This window comes from Castor canadensis, chromosome 4 (genome assembly GCF_047511655.1).
Source record: "Castor canadensis chromosome 4, mCasCan1.hap1v2, whole genome shotgun sequence".
NCBI lineage: Eukaryota > Metazoa > Chordata > Mammalia > Rodentia > Castoridae > Castor > Castor canadensis.
In genome coordinates this window covers 60854208-60876839 of record NC_133389.1, presented here as the reverse complement: position 1 = coordinate 60876839, position 22632 = coordinate 60854208, and the positions used below count along the sequence as shown (strand labels likewise).

The following is a 22632-nucleotide window of genomic DNA, read 5'->3' as shown; positions in this document are numbered from 1 at the left end:
GTCATGGTTTATTGTCCTCAGTTTTGTGATCTTAGTTTGGATAAATTAAGTTCGAAGTTTCTTTCACACTTTAAAGAACAGTCATATACGAAAGGCCAGGAGTGAAGGCAAGACAGAGTCTAAAGAGTGGACATCAAGTGTCCACTGGGCCCCCCAAGCCCCAGAGGACCTCAAATGTGCATTAGAGCTGTGCCCTGTCTTTAGGCCAAGTTCTTTCTACAGTGTCTTCATTTGTGGCACAGAAGCACAGCCTTTGCATATGCAGTGGAGGAGTAGCCCATATCTTCCACCTTTCTCTTTGTTAGAAATCTCTAAAAGTTCCATTTAACCTCAAGGAAGTCTGTCACTTGTTATGTGTTACCTTTCTGCTAAGACAGTGTCTCCACCAATAGCATTCCCTGCCACTATGGGACCAGTGTGTCCCAACAGCCACAGCTGTGACATAGTTTATCTGCACTTTGCCTAACTGGCACACAATATAGATCCTGGAGGAAAGGACAAGCCCAAGTGACAAACATTCGTGGTACAAAGGACTTGGGTGCCATCCAGGCCAACACCCACATTTATATCACCAGAAACAGATCTAGAAGGGAGACATTTGCCTAATCATGTAGCCACTAAATGGTCCACAACTCTTTTTCAACACAGAGTAACCAGGTAGGGTGACTGTACCAAGAAGCTGTGTGACCTCACAGTGCTCCTGTCATGCACTGATGCATGGGAGAACAGTGCAGAGGTGCTTGGTCCCCATATTTTGGCAATGAGAGCCTAACCACATTGCAGCCTGATCCCAGTCAGGAGTAGGGAAGACAAATATGGAATGGACTTGGAGAATAATTAATAGGGCTGTGGATAATCCCAGACTTCACCAGTTATTTCCTTTGGGACGAAGTTTGTGACTATGCAGTAAAGATAACAGCCAATGAATTCTAGCTACCTGTCCAAGGAAATGATGTCACCTGCACGTGCTCCCGTGGGAGGTGAATGTTCTACTCTGCATGGGGACTGCATTGTGATCTCTGTGATTATAGTGACTTGTGACAGTCACTTCTTTTCTTATAACCGGCCTGTGTTCTAATGAGTGTACTTAGATTATAATGGCTGTAAGAGTTCTCTTTTAAAAAGGAAACATATTTGTACATAGGTAGCCATCACAGAGCTACACTCAACAAGTTAATCCCTTTCTCTAGCTTGGAGGAGATATTTGTTTGTTCTGAAGTTCTCACCAATGCTGTTTACTTAGGGAGGCCTAGACATTCCTGCCAAGTAATCCATGGGAATAGATTTTCCATATGTGCAGGTGCTTTTTTTTTTCTTTCAAAAATGGAATTATACAACCCAAATCCCCTTGAGGCTGTTCTCATGTCTTCCCTACAGGAAAGGCATCTCCAGCAAAAGCTATGTGGGCTGCATCAGGAACCTGGAAATATCCAGATCTACCTTTGATTTGCTTCGAAACTCCTATGGAGTGAGGAAAGGCTGTGTTCTAGAGGTGAGGATCGTTCTTCTGGATATTGGAATGAGTGTCTTTAAATGCCCATTGGTTTATCCACATAATTCGATATGACAAGATCTCAACCAGGGTGCGGTGGAAAAGAAAAGGGAGGGAACAAGCAGTCCCCTCCACCTGCAGGTGGGACCTCACCACACTCTCTCCCCCATATCCAGCCTATCCGAAGTGTTAGCTTCCTGAGAGGTGGCTACGTGGAGTTACCACCCAAGTCTTTGTCACCAGAATCTGAATTGCTGGCCACATTTGTCACCAAGAACAGCAGTGGCATCATCCTGGCTGCCTTCGGCAAGGATTCAGAGAAGCAGGGCCGGCGGCAAGCACACGTGGTGAGTACTTGTAGCTCTCTGGAGGGAAATAACTTCTGGAAACACCGAGCAGTAAATTTCTGACTCATGAACATTTGTTGTGGTTGTGTCCCCAGTTGTTTATGGCTATGCATTTTTTAATAAGTGAGAGCTATTACTGCTGAATGTTTTTTTCTGGTGATTCACTGATGTTCCATTTGCAACTAATCCATCTTCTGTGCCTGGTGGCTGAGGAAAAAGCTGTTTGCTCTCTTGTCTCTCACTAAAGCTCCTTCGATGGCACATCTGGGGTTCTCTTCCATGCCTTGTATCTGTTACTCTTCATCCTAAGACTAATCCTGTTTGGGTCAGGACTTCCTTAAAAGGAACAGAAAGGGAAATGCAGCCTGTCATAAGGACAGCAGACCAGCAGTAGGAGAGGGGAGCAATGATGATGGTTTTCCGTGTTGTTCTTACTCTATTTCAAGAGCGTTGGAGATATTTCTCTACGCTCTGCTTAAACTTGTGTCTGTCACCTAATTGGGAAAAACACTGAAGACCAGTGTGTTGACGTACTGAAGTGCAGTCCACATGCCCACTATTTATGCAGTAGTATGCTCTGTGGTGTAGGACACTCCAGGTAGATGCTGCTTCCTCTATGTTGTTAGCAAGAAATCATCCAGAGAGCTGGTTAACCTAACCAAGGTCACACAGCCGGGACTGGAACACCAGTCTGCAGACCCCAAATATGACATGAGCCACTTAGCAAAGGACTAATGATAACTGAGAATTTTTTGTGGGCTTCACTGATAGTGAAATTCATGTAACATAAAATTAGCCATTTTAAAGTGAATGATAGAATAACGTCTAGTGTTTTTGCAGTGCTGTGAAGCCACTTCCTCTCTGCAGTTCCAAACATTTTTATCACCCCAAATTAACAGTCTGTGACCAATAAGGAGTCACTTGTCACTTCCTATCCCCTCTCTCCCCACCCCAGGCAACCACCAGTCTACTGTCTCTGTCTGTGGATGGATTTACCTTTTCTGTATATTTCATGTAAATGGAATCATATGAGATGTGATCTTTTGTGGTTTTTATTTCGCACGTTTTCAAGGTTCGTCTCCTATGTAGCATGTATCAGTGCGTCGTCCTTTTTATGGCTGAATATTTTACTGTATGTGCATACCACAGTTTATTAATTCACCCACTGATGGATATTGGGTTATTTCTGCCTTTTGGCTCTTATGTGTATATGTGTGTTTGTTTAAGTCTGTTTCTAATTCTTCCAGTCTATATCCAGGAGTAGAATTTCTGGTCATGTGGTAATTCTGTTTTCCTTTTTGAGGAGCTGACAACTGTGTTCCTTCATCAATTACTTGTGAATCAAGGATTTCTTACTAAGCCAGGAAAAAGCAATGAGATCATCCAGTGTTAGCAAGGGTGTCTTGAAACAGTCCCACTCCAGTTCTGCTGGGGCTTTGTAAATCACTGACTCTTTTCAGTGTAACAAAAAAAGTTTTAAGAACTTCAAACTTTTTAAAATTTTTTTGTGATGCTGGGGATTAAGCTCAGGGCCTCTCATTTGCTTCCCACTTGAGCTATGCCCCCAGCCCTTTTGTTTGTGTTTTAGCAAGACAGGGTCTTGCTAACTTTGCCTGGCTGGCCTTCAGCTTGTCATCCTTCCAAGTAACTGAGATTACAGGCGTGTGCCCCACACCTGGTTCAAACCCTTCCAGGTTCTTAATCATGCTTTTAGAAACATTAGAAACAGTGTCATGGGTCAAAAAAATTGTAATTAAGTGGTCACATGTATGATGTTAGAATATTATAAACATCTTACAATTTCATTAATAAGCTGAGCGTGGTGACACACACTTGCAGTTCCAGCACTTGGGAAGTTTAGGCAGGAGGATCTCTCTCAAGTTTGAGGCCAACTTGAGCTACATAGAGAGACCTGTCTCAAAACCCAAAATAGAAATTTCCTTAAAAAACAAATTACATTATAGCTATTTGTTGGAACATCTTGCAGCAGTAAACCGTGTACATGAGGTTATGAGAAATGGGAATCTTTGATACAGTTATTGATGACAACGTAATGTGGAATGTAAATTATATGAACAGAGATTAGAAAGTAATACACAAAATTTAAAATAGTTGTGACAGATGGTGAAATCCTTAAGAAACTGCTTGCTTTGTGTTAATATGCCTATTTTACCTATATAAGATGAAAAATTAAAAACCACTGACTAATGAGTTTTGTATGGGAATTGCTCTCTGCCTCCTCCCAGCCCTTCTTTTCCATCATGTTGATTGATGGCCACATTGAAGTGCACGTCAGCCCTGGGGATGGGACCAGCCTGAGGAAGGCCCTCCTGCACGCTCCCACGGGGACATATGGCGACGGACAAGAGCATTCCATCTCGTTGGTTCGGAATCAGAGGTACCGCAGCACTTGGGTGGGTGTTCGTGTCAGGAGAATAGGGTGACCTCAGGAAAACCTTGAGGATACTTAAGTGATTGGAATAATTAGTATGACAAGTTCTTGTCATTTCAAAATAATTCTAGAGACTTGCTAGAATACCTCCTTGGGAGTCAATTTTATCTACTTTGTGGTAAGATGTTTGTCAGCTTTTCAGAGCAACCATAACACCGCCCTTTACTGGGACTCAACATAAATTATATTTACATTGGATTAATTCAGTGGTAAATAATACGACAGCATTAACAGATAGTATTATATCGATTGTAAATAGCATTCTATCAGTCTTCCTGTACATTTTCCTAAAAACTGTAAACCACATTTTTTTTAAACATTGTTCAATTCATTTATTTTTTTTTCCTTTTTCTTTTATTATTCATATGTGCATACAAGGCTTGGGTCATTTCTCCCCCCTGCCCCCACCCCCTCCCTTACCACCCACTCCGCCCCCTCCCTCTCCCCCACCTCAATACCCAGCAGAAACTATTTTGCCCTTATTTCTAATTTTGTTGTAGAGAGAGTATAAGCAATAACAGGAAGGGACAAGGGTTTTTGCTGGTTGAGATAAGGATAGCTATACAGGGCATTGACTCACATTGATTTCCTGTGCATGTGTGTTACCTTCTAGATTAATTCTTTTTGATCTAACCTTTTCTCTAGTTCCTGGTCCCCTTTTCCTATTGGCCTCAGTTGCTTTTAAGGTATCTGCTGTAGTTTCTCTGTGTTGAGGGCAACAAATGCTAGCTAGTTTTTTAGGTGTCTTACCTATCCTCACCCCTCCCTTGTGTGCTCTCGCTTTTATCATGTGCTCATAGTCTAATCCCCTTGTTGTGTTTGCCCTTGATCTAATGTCCACGTATGAGGGAGAACATATGATTTTTGGTCTTTTGGGCCAGGCTAACCTCACTCAGAATGATGTTCTCCAATTCCATCCATTTACCAGCGAATGATAACATTTTGTTCTTCTTCATGGCTGCATAAAATTCCATTGTGTATAGATACATTTTCTTATTCCATTAAGTGGTGGGGCATCTTGGCTGTTTCCATAACTTGGCTATTGTGAATAGTGCCGCAATAAACATGGGTGTGCAGGTGCCTCTGGAGTAACCTGTGTCCCAGTCTTTTGGGTATATCCCCAAGAGTGGTATTGCTGGATCAAATGGTAGATCGATGTTTAGCTTTTTAAGTAGCCTCCAAATTTTTTTCCAGAGTGGTTGTACTAGTCTACATTCCCGCCAACAGTGTAAGAGGGTTCCTTTATCCCCACATCCTCGCCAACACCTGTTGGTAGTGGTGTTGCTGATGATGGGGTGAGGTGGAATCTCAGTGTGTAAACCACATTTTTTAGAAGCATACTGGATGTTTTCATCCTAGGTGAAGAGGTAAAATACATTTTTTTTCTCTAAAATGCAACCAAATTCGGTATTTAAAAGCATTCCATTCATTTCTAGAAAATATTCAGTTGTACATTTTGATTTTCAAGATTCACCTTTTTATTTGCATCTAATGTCATGTCAGAATGTATCCTTCAGGAAATTTATTATTCAGCAAGAACTTGCTGGAATTATGTATTCAAATGGAGTTACAGTGAAAAGATTTGTTTTCTCCTTTGATCTTTTAGAATTGTCACTGTCCAGGTGGATGAGAGCAATCCTGTGGAAATGAAGCTGGGCCTGCTCACAGAAAACAAGACAGTAAACACATCCAACCTGTATATCGGGGGCCTTCCCGAGGGCAAGGGCACACCCACGCTCAAAATGAGGGAGTCGTTTCATGGCTGCATCAAAAACTTGATCTTCAACCTGGAGTAAGTGTAGCTGGACTCTCAAGCATATTTTCCCATTTTTTATTTGCAATGTATTCTTGCTGTTGGAGGTGGCCATACATTCTGCAAGTTCTTGAATAACAAGTGAACATCATTGTTCTCTCACAAAAATCTCCCTGAATAGATTTTATTGGATTAGAATGATGGAAACATCTTTTACTTCATTTTTAAAAAATCACTGACTATTAGCCCTGTGTGTTTGTCCATAGCTGAGGTTAAAACATATTTTAGACATGCATTTCTCAGTTCACAGAGATTTTGTGTCCTGCCATTTTGAGTGCACTGCTGTGAAGGATCCCGACTGGACTACTCGCTGCTTCATGTTGCTAATAGTTCACCCTAAAATAATCATGTGTAGTCATGAACTGGAAGTATCCGTTCCCTGTGTGAAGCTCAGGGCATGTGCTGGTCATTCCTCTTCACTCAGCTCTGTCTTGGTCAGCTGCTCATGGGTTGAAGCTGTGCCCTGACCTGCAGGCCAGCACCTGCCCAGGGGATGCTGAAAGTGTGTTCAGCATAGGGGACAGAGGCTCCCACCCGGCTGAGCTGCTGACCTGCTTGTGCCCTGGAGCAAATGTGGTCATCTCTCATGTTCATGGTGTCTTTGTGAACTTACCTATTAGGACTCCCTGAAATTAGCAAGAATAAAACCTAGCATGGGTTCCAACTCAATTACCACATGGAATTTTAGTTTAGTTGTTCGCAGTCTTCTATTCACTCACCCCCTGGCTGCTTCTCCATTATGCATTGAGGGGATGGATCCAATAGGACAGAGACTATGTGGTTCATAGTCCTGACTTGGGGAAGTGCCCATGGAATCTGGACAGGACAGGGCATGACTTAAGACAAGTACAGCTCGTGATCTCCTAACAAGCAGAAACAAGAAGTCAGTGTTTGCACTGGCAGAGTGGCTCAAGTGGTAGAGTGCCTGCCCAGCAAGTATGAGGCCCTGTGTTCAAGCCCCCGTACCACCAAAAAAAGGTCAACATTTAATGGAGGCCACTTGCAGTGCTGTGGGAACCAGAGATGCTTGTTCCTGAAGCAACTCAGCCAAGCCTGCAGGAGGAGGTGACACCATGGAGCCCACTCTGTGCTCAGGAATGGCCAGATCACCAACATGGGTTGGGCATGGCTGAGGGTGTGGGTTGTCATTTCAGGCAGAAGAGCCAAACAGGAAGATAAGTAAGATAGCAAATATACATAACTCTCAATCACTGTGAAGGGTGATCAAGTTAGGTACTCTAGAGAGAAATATATTAATAATTTTAATGGATTTTAATTGTGCAATAATCAAATTACGTGGGTTCCTATGCTGGCTTGCAATACCTTAATTCTGAAGACACTCTCTTTTTTATCTGTAGACTTTTGGATTTCACCAGTGCGGTTGGCTATGAACAAGTGGACCTGGACACCTGTTTGCTTGCAGAACAGCCCAAGCTGGTCCTTCATGGAGAGGACACTGAGCTCCTGCCAGCGCCCCCAACTCTTCCACATTCTGTAAGCAGCTTCTTCTAATGGTTTCAGTCATGTCCAATGAGAAAGATAGTGGAGACAAGAGAAGTAGGAAGGGGATCTGGGCATAAAAGCATTGGCTAAGCTGGAACTGGAGCTGTGAAGCAATGGAAAGAGGTAGCGTCACCAGCGCCCATAAGCCAGGCAGTCCAAGGGAGGGGACAAGGAGCAGAGAGGACCAGCTGGCAGGAACTGAGCCCAAGGAGGCAACCGAACCTGGAAGGGAGAAATGTTGTATCTTCCCCTTGCACTGCTCTCCAGTCCCCCAGCCAGGCCTCCCACAGGCAGAGCCTCTAGAAGCCATTGGACCATGGAGCCTGGGAAAGTGGCTCACAGAGTCACCCTCCCTGTGATAAACAGCAAAGCAGGAACAAGGTGGAGATGGTTTTTTGAGCCAACTTGTTGGTGACACAGCCCAGCCTTTCCACTTGCAGGTCAGAATGCTCAGCACCCTGAGTGTTGACATCCCACAAACTTTTTATGATAGGCATCCCATAATGCCTTATCACCTTAAATGTAGGCAGAAAATGTGAAAATAAGTAGATAATGGACGCCATGTGTGCCTCATCCTTAGGAAAACAAAATTGGTCCATTTGGAAAATACCAATCAGTGATCTTTTCATTTTCTCCCTTTCTGATTTCTCTGTTTCCTTGGTTAGAAATGTGCCCTTTAATGATTTGGAAGGTGGCCTGGTCATCCAAAAGCAGTATTTTCTAAGAAGGGCCATCTTTGAGCTTAGGACTGCCCACCTCAAGCCATAATACTGAAATTCGGCCCTTCCTTTGGGTCAGGTCCATGTGTGAAGCACTGTGGGGCACCAGCACTACCCCTGTCCTGCCCTGTGCACCCCACCCTCAGCCCTGGGGTCCAGAAGCCCTGCCAGGCCAGTCCTGTTTCTCCTGTCTGCATCTTGCTCCTGTCCATGTCAATTTAGAAACATCAAACTTAAGGCCTCTTGGGATCTGTCACCTGTGGGCACTTTCCTCTTCCAGTGCCTATGCTGTAGCTGCTCCTTGGTCACAGGTCCTCACGGACATTCCCAAAACATGGAGGAAGGAAGGTCTTTGCCCCTTAGGCCCTGATGAAAGTTCATGGGAAGGACTCCAGTGTTCATGTGAATGTGGGTGAACTTGAGTGGGATGAATGTGAGAGTCAGAGGCCCTAGTTGCCTTCTTAGAAAAGGGGATGGTACATTATTCCCAATAGCCAAGTTATGGAAATAGCCAAGATGCCCCACCACTGACGAATGGATTAAGAAAATGTGGTATCTATACACAATGGAATTTTATGCAGCCATGAAGAAGAACGAAATGTTATCATTTGCTGGTAAATGGATGGAATTGGAGAACATCATTCTGAGTGAGGTTAGCCTGACCCAAAAGACCAAAAATCGTATGTTCTCCCTCATATGCGGACATTAGATCAAGGGCAAACACAACAAGGGGATTGGACTATGAGCACATGATAAAAGCGAGAGCACACAAGGGAGGGGTGAGGGATAGGTAAGACACCTAAAAAACTAGCTAGCATTTGTTGCCCTCAACGCAGAGAAACTAAAGCAGATACCTTAAAAGCAACTGAGGCCAAGAGGAGAAGGGGACCAGGAACTAGAGAAAAGGTTAGATCAAAAAGAATTAACCTAGAAGGTAACACCCACGCACAGGAAATCAATGTGAGTCAATGCCCTGTATAGCTATCCTTATCTCAACCAGCAAAAACCCTTGTTCCTTCCTATTATTGCTTATACTCTCTCTACAACAAAATTAGAAATAAGGGCAAAATAGTTTCTGCTGGGTATCGAGGCGGGGGAGAGAGAGGGGGTGGAGTGGGTGGTAAGGAAGGGGGTGGGGGCAGGGGGGAGAAATGACCCAAGCCTTGTATGCACATATGAATAATAAAACAATGAAAAAAGAAAAGGGGCTGGTAACACATCATTTAGAGCAAAGACATGACTGAGGGCAGCTGTTCTGCCACAGTGGGTTCTGAGACAGTTTCTTCATGGAGAATGTGTCCATTAGTGGGATTCTGGTGCTGGTGACTGAGCATCCCTGTGCTTCTCTTACAGGAACGGTGTGTGGTGGACACCATTCCAGACCATGTTCCCGGTGCTCACCAGTTTGGCCTCTCACAAAGCAGCCACTTTGTGTTGCCTTTTAATCAGTCAGCTGTCAGAAAGAGGTAGGTATTTCCAAAAGCCCCTATGAGGTTCGCATTGCTAGATAGTCTGCGATGTGGTGACATTGTCCCTCTGAGGAAGCTACTCAAATGCAACCTCCCCAGACTCCCTGTGGTTCCAGCGCCCACAGTGGCCACGAGTGGGATTCCTGACTATCAGCCACAGTCAAGCCTCTTAGGTTAAAGTCTCTGTATTATCCTAAAACAGATGGGGGCTTTCCTGCTCAGCTTGGTGGGGCCTTGATCCCTACTGCCTGTCTTCCAAAGCTCAGCCAAAATGTCATCTTTTCAGAGTTGCCCACTCTGACTACTTAATGTAGCCATTTCATGAGCCAGTTGTCACTCTCTTATATACTGGCTTTGGTTTAATGATGGAAGGTCCTCCTCCTTGTCCACTGCTTTATTCTAGAACAGTTCCTGGCAGACAGAGGAACACAGTAGCCATCCCCCTAACGGATGTATTCATGAAGGAAGGTCTGCCCCCCTCTCCATTTAGTGCAATTTCTTAACGACAGGGAAAGTCTGGCTCATGAGTTCCCTGAGTTGTCATAGTCGATAGAAGATATTTCAGGTTAGAGCCATTCCGTACACCACCATAAAGACGTTCCTGGAGTCACAGATTTTATCCGGACAGTTAACCCTTCCAAATACTCAGAAGATTTTTACCGTGCTCCTTTCATTGCTCACTCTCTGAGTCTGTATAACTTTGGAGAATTGTCCACACAGTGCCTCCTTGGAATGGTACGTTAGGCACTTTTTTGACATGACCATGTCTGAAGAGAGTTACAACATATACAACACTGTGTATGCTGTGACCAGTTCCCTTGATGAGATGTTCCTGCATCAAATAGAAGTGTAGCCAGTGGGAAATGGGAAGGGGATGGTGTTCTCCCCCTCACAGGTAATATCTTCCATCTTGGATGGCACACACCATAAGCAAAGTTACTTTCTGCAGCAGTTCTACACTGCTTCTCTTTCTTGAGGCATTAGCTAGAAATGCTAGGGCAATGGTTGGGCTCTCTCGGAGATTCCTTCAAACACTGGAGGTTCCGGCTTCTTGGTGCTGAGTGTTTGTTCTTCCCCAGGCTCTGGGTTCAGCTGAGCATCCGGACCTTTGCCTCCAGTGGTCTCATTTACCTCATGGCTCATCAGAACCAAGTGGACTATGCCACACTCCAGCTCCACGACGGCCGCCTGCATTTCATGTTTGACCTTGGGAAGGGCCGAACCAGGGTCTCTCACCCTGCCTTGCTCAACGATGGCAAGTGGCACACGGTATGTTCTCAGGAGGTTTATTCCAGTAATCTCTGGTGCTCACTCCATTTCCCAGATGAAAGCTGTGCCTTTTGGGGTCCAGCTTGCCTTGTGTCTGACATCACTTCTAGAGGATGCAAGTCCTTAGAGGCAGGACTCTTTTTCTGCTTCCTGGGCTCCAGAGCCTTCTTCACTGCCCAACACCCAATAGATGCTCAGCAACTAATAGCAGAAGGTACCAGAAATGTTCTCAACCTGACAAGAAGTAAATAAAGCCCATCTATGGTCTGAGAGGCCCAACCTACCCATCCATGGTGTTTGCTTTCTGATATCCAGGGCTCTGGAACACTCTCTAGTTTATGGTGTGCCTCACTTCTGCCAAGCTCAGCCTGTTCTCAGCCCAAACAGTGCAACAAATGAGAGCTATCCCTCAGGGCTTCATTTAGGCTGGTATAGACACCTGTCACAAAGATATATCTGTTAAAGTTTTCTCAGGTTGTTTATAAATTCTGAATGTTTTTATCTTGGTGTAGATCAAGACGGAGTATGCTAAGAGAAAAGGTTTCATGACTGTTGATGGCCAGGAGTCCCCCATGGTGACAACTGTGGGAGATGTAACCATGCTGGATGTGGAAGGGAAGCTGTATCTGGGAGGCCTCCCCGCCCAGTACAGGGCCAGGAACATTGGGAATGTAAGCGTGTCTTCTGGACCGGCTCTTGTTACCTTTGTTGTGGTCGTGTTTATTTGTAGACAAGCATAGTTTATGTTTAAATTACCTGGACCTCACCTGCAGAATACAGATCTTTAAAGCATGTTCAGAGATTGTGTGTCAGGGTTCCTCTTAGAGCCTACCAGCTTGTCCTACCTGCCTGTCCGTTCATGAATACTTCCCTTTCTAAAGCTCCTTAGCTCCAAAACATTTAGGAAACTGAAGAGACTTGAACTTGTATGTGTACATCAGTAAGCTGCAGTGTTCTTGATTTGCATAATACTTCACTGAAGCACTGGAAGCCACTTCAACTGCATTAGTAGCAGAAACTCAAATGGTAGCTCTAAGTTCATGTGAGCTATTGTGGCAAGCACATTTTAGAATCTGAGAGATAATATCGTTCTGTGTTTTGTTAAGACAAATTTGATGAAGTATAGGAAAAACTTGTCCTGGTTTCCTTATAAACACCACCTGTTCTCACGTCATTTGGTTTAGGTCACCCACAGCATCCCTGCCTGCATCGGGGAGGTGACAGTTAACGGCAAACAGCTGGACAAGGAGAGCCCAGTGTCTGCCTTTGCAGTGGACAGATGCTATGCAGTGGCCCAGGAAGGAACTTTATTTGAAGGAAGTGGCTATGCAGCTCTTGGTAGGTATCATCCACCATCTCAAAAGAACTCCTTAGATTAGTGTGTGCTCCAACATGACATGGGTCTAAGGAAGAGGTAGGAGGACAGGATGCAGCTGGAAAGGCTGCAGCAGAATAATATTTAGTTTGGTGTTCTGGGTTCTTCCTAGTTTCTTGCCTGTTTGTGCAAAAGGCTTCTTGGCTCTGTGCTGTCTGGGTGGCCTGATAGAGGGTTTCTTCCACCAGGACTGGTGTTACTCCTCACAGAGGGCAGACATGGACTTCCAGCTTCACCTGTATTTTCCCTGAATTTATGCAAAGTGCATTCACTGTCCAAGTTAATAAAAGCCAATGGATTCAAATTCAGCACCATGAAGTGTCTAGCACAGCCTGTGCCAGGGGGGCTCTGGCAGAAGATTGAGCAGGGAGAGGGAAAGCAAGTGGAACTTTTTCACTTCCTGTCATCTGGAGGCTCAGACTCCAGTCACTTTCTGTGTTCTCAGCTCCTCTGAGACCCCCTACTGCCATGCTCTGGTAACTACCTTTTCCTGCAGGCCTGGGCATGGTCACAGCAGCCTGTGATTGTTCATCACCTCAACTTGCTTTCTCAGCCATTTATCACTTGAGTAGGAAAAAAAAAAAAAGTTCAGTCCCCACTTTCAACAAGCCTGGCATGGACTGGGGTTCCCTCAGGAAATAACAATATAACGAGGTCCATGGATTCTGGGAAGATGAGGGTGTGTAGGGATCAAACCTCAGCAGCACATGGAAGGATGCCCCCAAATGGACGTGTCCTTGGGCCCGAGGGGCCAGCTGCCCACATGGCTACAGATGACAGGAGTGCCCGCATCTACTCCATTCTGGCTTGTCCCAGCTGATCTTTAGTGTCTGCTTCAAAAGCAAGGTTTCTTCCTACAGATGTGAAAGCTGAGGCCTAGATGGTGGGGAAGGGCGACCAGCTTACTGGTGGCAATGGAGCTGGATCCAGAGGAAGAGCTGGAGGGAGGTCCTGAACTCAACTGGTTGCCCAAATGCATAATCTGTCCAGTCTGCGCCTCTCTGAACCCAGGCCAACCTGGGCCCAGCAAGGGCTCACCTGACTTGGTGCTCTGCTTGTGTGTTTCAGTCAAAGAAGGCTACAAAGTCCGATCGGATTTAAACATCTCACTCGAGTTTCGGACCTCTGCAGAGAACGGCGTCCTCCTGGGGATCAGCAGTGCCAAAGTGGATGCCATTGGCCTAGAGATTGTAGATGGCAAGGTAGGGGCTTCATTCCGTGGTCCAAATGGCCCAGTGTCAGAGATCAAGCAGCCGAGATGTTCATTTCCCATCCTCCACTTCATTAATGGAGTCAAGAAAAGGTTCCATGGGTACTTTGAAAACCAGATAATCCTAAAAAGCTACTTAAAAATAACTTCTTTTGTATATTTGATTTCAGCTTAAATGAAATTGCAGCTGTAATGCAAAGACTTTCCCCTTTTCACCTTAGCAGCAATAAGCTGCTGATCTGAGTCTTGCCCCTTCGAATAATTTTTCAAATTTTCATTTGGAAATGAGTGTAGAGTCACAGGAAGTTGCAGTGAAATGTAAAGGGAAGTCCCCATGCACCCTTCACCCAGGCTTCCTAGTGGTAGTACCATGAAAAAAACCAGAACCACATTAAATCCAGGTCAGGGGCACCTGCACAAGCCTCGGAGATTGTTCAGTTATGGCCGGTGTGGGATGTGTGTGTGTGGCTTGTGACACACATGGAACCATCACCACAATCAAGACACTTAATTGTACCTTTACCTCACTCCAAGCTGCCCCTTCATATCCACAACCCCAGGCCTGTACCCCAAATCCCCACCGCCACTAACCTGTTCTCCACCTCTGGGTGGTTAGTGTCATGAGTGTCACATGAATGAGTTCATGCAGCAGTTAGTTGTCCCTTGAGATTGGCTTTTTATACTCAGTCTGATGTCGTGGAGATCCATCCAGGTTGTGTGTACCAATGGCTCTTTGTTTTTATTGCGGAGGGTCACTCTGTGGGATGGAAAGACTGTACTCTTGATTTTTTTGTTTGTTTTTTGGTTTTTGGGATTTTCTTGTTCTCTTGATTTTTTTGATGCAAAAAATACACTTCTTTCCATGACTCTTCTCTTCTCAGCCTCTCCTGTCCCTCTTGTGTGGGGAGCAAAATGAACTCAACACTTTGCAGTACTTTCATGTCTTTGGCTCTCCCACTGCTTCCTCCAGAGTGCTCCCAGCGCTCCCCCTCTCTGCTCGCTCTTTCAGGGCCATCTGGACGTGGGAGCCAGACTGCCCTCTTTTCTGTGACATTCTGTCCCTGCAGCAGTCAAGCATGGCTCCTGCTCCTGGTCTTCAGGTAGCAGTGATAGTGAGCGGCCTGGTGTCTCAGCATCGCCACTGCTCAAGGAACATTTGGTCAGTATCATTTGGGGACCAGGCTTCCCATCCTTTGTTGTCTTGGGCACTGCTGCCTCTTCATCTTCAGCCACCATCCATCTTTCCCCCAGAGTATTCTGAATTTCTGCTTTGCCACACTTAGGTCATAGGGAACCTGGGACGATGGTCTCTTAAATCTTCCCTCTATCCAACTGCCTTTTGCCACCATTTCTACTGCATTGTGACCAATTTGTATTTGTGCAGAAGCAAGATGCTGGAAGGCAAGGTTCCCCTTGGTTTCTAGTATTTTCTAACCCCCACTAGGTTTTTGGCCTGTATGATTTCCTAGAATGGGGGCAGAGAGGACCTAGGAAAGTCCTGCGTGACTTCCTGCCTTTTGCCCCTTCTCCTTCTCTAACTGCATAACTGCATGTTGAAACAAAACCACCTCTGTCATATTGCTGCCTCTCTATGTTACGGCTTAGAGTGAAATTTTCCCTTCATCTGTACTTAAAAAGAATTTTGAAAAACTTTGTATTGCATTTGAAAATTCTTATGTGGCATCTAAAAATGTTATCAGAAGCATAATAGCTGCAAAAACTGTGCTTTTATGTTGCACTGTATGTTTTATTTCTCTATTAGAGTATTACTTATTGTTGTTTTTCAACTTTTTAGCAGTTGTCCAAAGATTTAAAATAAATATATATTTTTTTCAGTAATGGGGTTTGAACTCAGGGCCTCACACTTGCCAGGCAGACACTCTAGCACTTGAGCCACTCCACCAGTCCTTTTTGCATTGGTTATTTTTGAGATAGGGCCTTGCTTTGTGTCCAGGCTGGCCTGGACCTTGATCATCCTCTTTGTGTTTCCCCCAGGAGCTGGTATGACAGGTGCGTGCCACGTGTACCCAACTATTAATTGAGATGGGAGGGTCTCGAAAACTTTTTGTCCTGGCTAGCCTGGAATCTCAATCCTCCCAATCTCTACCTGCCTAGTAGCTAGGATTACAGGCTTAAGCCAGGGCACCCAGCTATAATATATATGTTTAATTTATCTTAGTCTGTGTTGAAATAATACTGAATGGTTACATAGATGGCATAAGAACCTGACAACAGTGCACTTGAAATTCTCCCTTCCTGTTTTAGTCAACTTGGCCACCAGAACAAAGTACCCCAGACTGGGTGACTTAAATTTCTCAGTTCTGGATACTGGAACTCTTGAGATCCAGTCTGAGAACAGTAGGAGTGGTTTCTTCTCTCTGCTTGGCTTATAGATGGCTGCCTTCTGCCTGTGGCTTCCCACAGTCTAGTCTGTGTTTGTGTCTGTGTCTTAATTCCCTCTTCTTATAAAGACACAGTCAGAGATTGGATTAGGGCCTACCTTAGTGGCCCTAATCCAATCACTTCTTTAAAATCCCCATCTCCAAATACAGCCATATTCTGAGGGACATTGGGCATTAGGACTAAAGCATAAATTTCAGAGGGATACCGTGCTGCACATAACCGCCACGTTTTGCAGTTTGGTCACTGTGGGATAACATCTACGGTTTCAGAAGGAAGTAAACGTCCCTGATGTGATGCTATCAGCTGACAGATCGGTAAGCCTGCTGATCCGTAGGCCTAGAAGTGTTCTGCAATGCCTGAAAACAAGGCACCAATACAAGGACGATAACTTGGACTGGCTTGTTGCCATGGAGGGGTCCAGTTGCCCCTTCTGAACTTTGGGGAAGAGAGTAGTGCCTGGATTCTTTAGGAGGCTATTTTATACCACCAGTGTTTGTTTGTCCTAGTCAGCCATCCTTCTTAACAGAATGGTGTGAGTTCAGCCCTCTACAAGCATTGGACAAATGGACTGTGCTCCTTAACTATGAAAAGACTCACTGAGCTATTTGCTTTGTTCAGCTCTTGTTTCATGTCAACAACGGTGCTGGTCGCATAACAGCTGCATACGAGCCTAGAGCTGCCAGGGCTCTCTGTGATGGGAAATGGCACACAGTCCAAGCCAATAAAAGCAAGCACCGACTCGTTCTAATTGTTGACGGGAATGCTGTTGGTGCTGAAAGTCCTCACACACAGTCTACCTCCGCAGACACCAACAATCCCATTTATGTCGGCGGCTATCCTGGTACGTAAGAGAACCTGCCCTACGTAATGTGGCAGCCGCAGTCACTTGGGAGGTCCGAGTTTAGGGGAACAAGAAATAGGACCCAGAAAGTTACAGTTAGTTTGGTGACATAACCATCACCATTTTAGAAAATACTATTTTTCAAATACTATTCTAAATTAAAATTATCTACACACAATTTAATCACTGAGAGCACTGGCTCTGATCTAAAGCCAGCCAGATGATCTTACGAGGTCAGTCACCTTAGACGACTCCCAGAGTTGGGAATCATTTTAGGAAACAAACTTGTGAATCATTTTCTCTCTTTGATTTTACCTTAGAGTGATACCTTTCAGATGGTCCCAGAAATTATTACAAATAATAAACACCTGTTGTATGAGTTTTTAAAGTCACTGTGCTTTAAAATTATCATCTATTAAATTTTTCTATGAATTCTGCTATTCACTGAAGCCACACATGTGGAAAACTATTCTCAATTTTGATCTAGGATTCACTTGAGATCATTTTTGTTCCTAACATTCTCCCTCAGCAACATTTGTCTTCTCTTCTTTCCCGAGCAGCTGATGTGAAGCAGAACTGCCTCAGCATCCGGGCCTCCTTCCGGGGGTGTCTGAGAAGGCTCACGCTGACCAAGGGCCCACAGGTGCAGCCCTACGACTTCAGCAGAGCCTTCGACCTACAAGGAGTTTTCCCTCATTCCTGTCCTGGGCCTGAGCCCTAAACTTGTGGCAGAATCTTCAGTTAGAATTGTTGCTAATGTTTGAGAAGAAATATTTTTGTGCATTCAAGTCTTTTTCCATTCGGATTTTATTCTCAACTCAGGTCAAGTGTTTCCACAGAGAGGTGTTGTGTTTATATTAAACAAAAACCACATCGGACAACAAATACCTCTATTAAATAATCTAAAATGTAAATTGAACTCATCGGCTATCTTTTTTTAAAGTCTTTTTTAGTGGAGCTTTGTAAGCACTGAATATTCTATTGATGACTTGAAAGTATTTTATGCTTTACACTTGGAGCTTTTGAAAAATAAAATACCACTATAGCCCATAATAGATCTGAGCAGAGTATGGACACTTTCATTTCTTTATGAAAATTTTAAAGCTGATTTCTGGGCCAAGCCAGATCATCAGTTGCATTCCAGCAGAGGGCACTGTTTACCACATATGCAGCCCTTTTCAGGGGCCCACCAAGTTGTGGAAGGTGAAGGGCAAAGGGAAGGAGAAGGAGCTCCTTGAGACATGACCTTGTTCTAGGGGGCCCTGATGTAGAAGCACGATTTTCAGGACAGCGGTAAATAAAAGCATCACAGCAAGTAGATTCCTTCTTTATTGTTAATTTTAGTTTCACCCCTTATAATAACACAGTTTACCTTGATTGGCTACTTTTACCTGAGAGAATGTTTATAATTTAAAAAAGGAAAAACTTAAAGGCCACATCAGTGTATTCTCTTAATGGACTAAGCTGCCACAAGTCCAGATTCCTGAGGACTTTGGGGCCTGGATGTACTTTGTTTCTTCTCTGTGGCCACAGCTAGTGATAAAACTCTATTTCAGATGCTTCAGAAAAGTGGTTTCATTTTTTAAATGCTTACTGGACAAGAGGCCTCTACCACCTTTTCCCAGATAGAAGAGGACAGATTCATGTCTGTGTCTGTGGGGATTTCAGCTTGACAAACAAAAAGGGCCGCTGTGGGTTGCTCCTGTCCCCCTTCTGTGCCTAGTCCTGTCCCTAACCCTATGGCCCTTAAAGTAGGGGTGCCAGATAAAATTCAGGACACCCACTTCAATTTGAATTTAGGTAAATAATGAACAACTTTTATTGTCAGTATATCCTAAATACTGTACAGCATCCTGTTTCTATTTGCTAAAACTGGCAACCCCACTTTAGAGATCTCCCCAAAACATTATGGTGCCCCTTCTTCACTGTCAAAATTAAAAACAAATCCACGTCTTAAAGGACTTGCAAGAAAATTTGTTAGAGATCATATTTTACCCATAATGCTTTCATGGATTGATCAAGAATTTTTTTTCAAAACCTAGGGTGGGTGCCCGAAGGCTTTGTTTAGTCAACCTATTAATCCAAAAGGTTTTAATTGTGGCAAAATACCAATAACATAAAAGTGACCGTTTTAGCCACTTTAAGTGTCTTGTTCCATGGAATTGCGTATAACCATACTGACAAGCAACTATGACGAGCCTCCATCTCCAGAACTTCACCTTGAAAAACTGAAACCCATTAGGCACTAACTCCTCATTTGCTTCTTCCAGACCCTGGCAACCACCATTCTAGTTTTTTACTCTCCGAATTTCATTGCCCAAGGTACCTTGTATCAGTAGAATCATACAGTATCTGTCCTTCTGTGTCTGGTTTATTTCAGTTAGCATAATATCTGTTATAGCATATATCAGAATTCCTTTTAAACTTAATAATATTGTACTACGTGTATGTGTGTGTATGTACACACACACAGTAGGAGACCATCGACACCTGCAGTTGTCTGGTTTCAAGGAGACCTCCATGCATACACATACTCTTGATGCCCATAATTCAGTGCTGTACTGCCATGCTTGATTCATTCTTCCCAGGATGCCACCCAACTCCTGCTAAAGCCAGACTGCCTTTCAACAGATCTCCAAGTTCACTTGATCACTTCAGTTAAACACATCGAGTACCTTTTGTGGCTTGGAAAGATTCCCATAACTTTTGCCTTACTTTTGGGGCATCATTGCCTTCTGGGAGGTAGATTTTCACAAAATGAAGGCAGGGAAACACTGAGCACATCACACAGAGATTTCAACACAAGTGATGGTAATGCAGGACTGACTGACAGCTTCTCTGCAGCCTTTGAGCTGCAGAATGCCCACAAAGGAATTTTTAATTTGGGGTTTTGAAATTTCTTTTTGATTTCTTATTTATTAATTTTTTGACCACATTCAGTCAAAACTGCATGTAACCCCTATTAGAATGGCTATGATCAAGAACACAAAGGATGTGGGGAAAAAGGAACCCTCATACACTGCTGGTGAGAATGCAAATTAGTGCAATCACTATGGAAAACAATATGGAGGCTCCTCAAAAAATAAAAATAGAACTGCCATAGGATCCAGGAATACATCTCCTATGGATATTCCTGAAGGAATGTAAGTCAGGTTATAATAAAGACACCTGCACACCCATGTTTATTGCAGCACTATTCACAATAGCTAAGCTATGCAAACAGCCAAGATGCCTCACTACTGACGAATGGATTAAGAAAATGTGGTATTTGTATGCAATGGAATTTTAGCCATAAAGAATGAAATTACATCATTTGCAGGTACAAATGACAAAAATCATCGTAAGTGACATTAGTCAGGTTCAGAAAGCCAAAGGCCAGATGTTTTCTCTCATGTGAAATACAGGTGCAATACAAATACAAGCAATGTTATATATGTATATATGGCATGTACGCAAAAGTGGGACTGGTAGAGGAGACCTAGGGAGGAGGAAAGAAGGAAAGGAAGATAGCCAAGAATAATGCAGTACATCAGATCTGCGTGGGAACAAGACAAGGAAACAGGCTGAAAACTGCTAAATAACACAGGATGGAGGGATAGGGAGAGGAAGTGCAGTGGAGTGGGGATACACTGACTTAAGCACAATGCATGTACAGGGAAAAATCCCTCTGACCAATGCACAGACACCTACACAACATAGGGCAAAATGAAAAACAGGAGAAAAACCCAAAAGAAAGAAAGTACTGATTGATGTACTTTCTATATAAGAATGAATATAGAATTTTAAAACTTGTTGAAATTACCATAACAAGGGGACTATGATAGGAGAAAAATGGAGGGGATGAACCAGTTTGGGTTATAACACACATATACATGGAAATAACATAATGAAACGCCTTATCTTAAACAAAAATCTCTTTTTCAAAAACTGAAAAGAAGGCAAAGCAGGTCCTATGTGAGGATTACTGCCAGTAGAAGGGGGGAGGATCTAAGGAAAGGATATAGGAGGTGAATGTGGTGGAAATACCATGTACTCATGTATGAAAGTAGAAAAATGAGACCTGTTGACACTATTCTAAAATGGGGGTGAGATAATGGAGAATGATGGGGGGCATAAATTTATGACATATTATAAGCACTTTTATAAATGTCACAATGTACCCCCAGTACAATGATAAAATGATAATTAAAAAACCATATGTAATAAATCTGAGAATGAGGCAGGCTTTCTGTTCACACGCACACGTGTGCACGCACACACACACACACACACACACTTTCATGAACCATTCATCCCTTAATGGACACTTGGGTTTCTTTCAGTTTTTCGCTACTGTAAACAGTGCTCCTGTGCACACTGCTCTACAAATACCTGTTTGAATCCCTGTGTTCCATTCTTTTTGGATATACCCAGAAGTGGAATTGCTGGATCATCAGGTAAATCTAGCTGTAATTTTTTGAAGAATATCATACTATTTTCTGACTGTATGCTCAGCACCATTTTTAAGTCTCAATTTTCTTATGTGTAAAAAGGAATCATTTTGGTAGGCTTATGAATTAAGCACTAACTTGGTGCTTAATTTGAGATAAAAATATATAAAATGCTGTTAGAACTGCTGGGACCAGGAAGCCTATGTGTTTTTACCTTAGAATACTCCAAGTCAAGGACTCCGTAGGTTTGGGACATCTTACCTATAATACTTTTTGCAGAATGTGCAGCATTTTGGGGGTACAGCCCAATTACAACATGCTTCCGTTGGCTCGGCTGTGTTTAGACTGGAGAAGGGAAGTAGGTGGGAGCAAGGCCCAAGCGTCCAAATGCCCAGCTGGAAGCAGGAGGACTGTTGGGAGTCATAGGGTGAGGGCGGAGAGAACAGTGGGCAGGCTGAGCACAGAGAGGCCAGCTAATCAAGCAGTTAGAAAGGAGCCTAGACAGGATGCTTTGTGAGGTAGCAGAATTTCCCACACAGGGTGTTTGTGACAAAATGATGCATTTGAGATCATAAACTGCCTGGAAATGCACTGTAAGTCAAGCTGGCTGAGCAGGACTCGTGAGGTGGTGGCCCACAGCCAGGGCAGTGGTGAGGGATAAGAAGAAAATGGATGGGAGAGGCTCCTTGGATCTGTGCACTGCAGGCAGTAAGATTGCGAGGCTCAGCACGGAGCATGGGGATTGGTGGAATTGTGAATAGGAGAGAGAAAATAAGACAAATTATGAGCTGAGTTTTGAATGTGTTGTGTTTGAGAAGATGGTGAGAACTTGAGAGATGTCCTAGCTGGTTGGTGGCAAAGAATGGGGGGGTCAGACAAGCCACAGAGTGGGGTAGTGGAAAAGCACCATTAAGCCCTGGCTGAGGAAACATCAAGACAGACCTTAGAGCTACAACTGCAGCCAGTCTGGAAAGACATGTTCCTTGGGCAGTAGTGCTTGTGGATGTTTTCTAAGCTCTTCTAGGTCTGGGTGTGGTTCTTGCTCATATAGAAGTTTATGGGCTCAGTGGCTGGAATCTGTGCTCATCAGTATTTTAGTTCTTTGGTATTGGGCAATGGCACTGCTACCATATGGTTTATTTTCTAAAGGAAATAATTCTTAAGAGAACAGGTGGTTAGCAATGCAGAGATAAGGGATTCTCATCAAATTTTATGATGTCAGTGCTACTTGGAGCCTTGGGACATCCTTTCTTCACCAGTGGGAGAAACTCTTTAATGGCTGATTATCTATTTTCAGATCTCACATTAT

At 43.9% G+C, this 22632-nt stretch overlaps 1 protein-coding gene across 1 annotated transcript in view; it reads left to right on the top strand.

Moving 5' to 3' along the window:
• Nucleotides 1-18211, top strand: part of Lama1 (laminin subunit alpha 1) — a 178735-nt gene extending 160524 nt beyond the window's left edge. Inside the window, exons 52-63 of the mRNA XM_074070313.1 lie at nt 1378-1492; nt 1669-1839; nt 4086-4237; nt 5898-6083; nt 7463-7598; nt 9680-9792; nt 10875-11064; nt 11577-11735; nt 12249-12402; nt 13508-13641; nt 16671-16893; nt 17454-18211. Of these exons, the coding sequence (XP_073926414.1) occupies nt 1378-1492; nt 1669-1839; nt 4086-4237; nt 5898-6083; nt 7463-7598; nt 9680-9792; nt 10875-11064; nt 11577-11735; nt 12249-12402; nt 13508-13641; nt 16671-16893; nt 17454-17614 (1894 nt within the window). The 3' untranslated portion in view covers nt 17615-18211. The remainder of the gene's footprint in view (nt 1-1377; nt 1493-1668; nt 1840-4085; nt 4238-5897; nt 6084-7462; nt 7599-9679; nt 9793-10874; nt 11065-11576; nt 11736-12248; nt 12403-13507; nt 13642-16670; nt 16894-17453) is intronic.
• Nucleotides 18212-22632: the final 4421 nt, after the last annotated feature.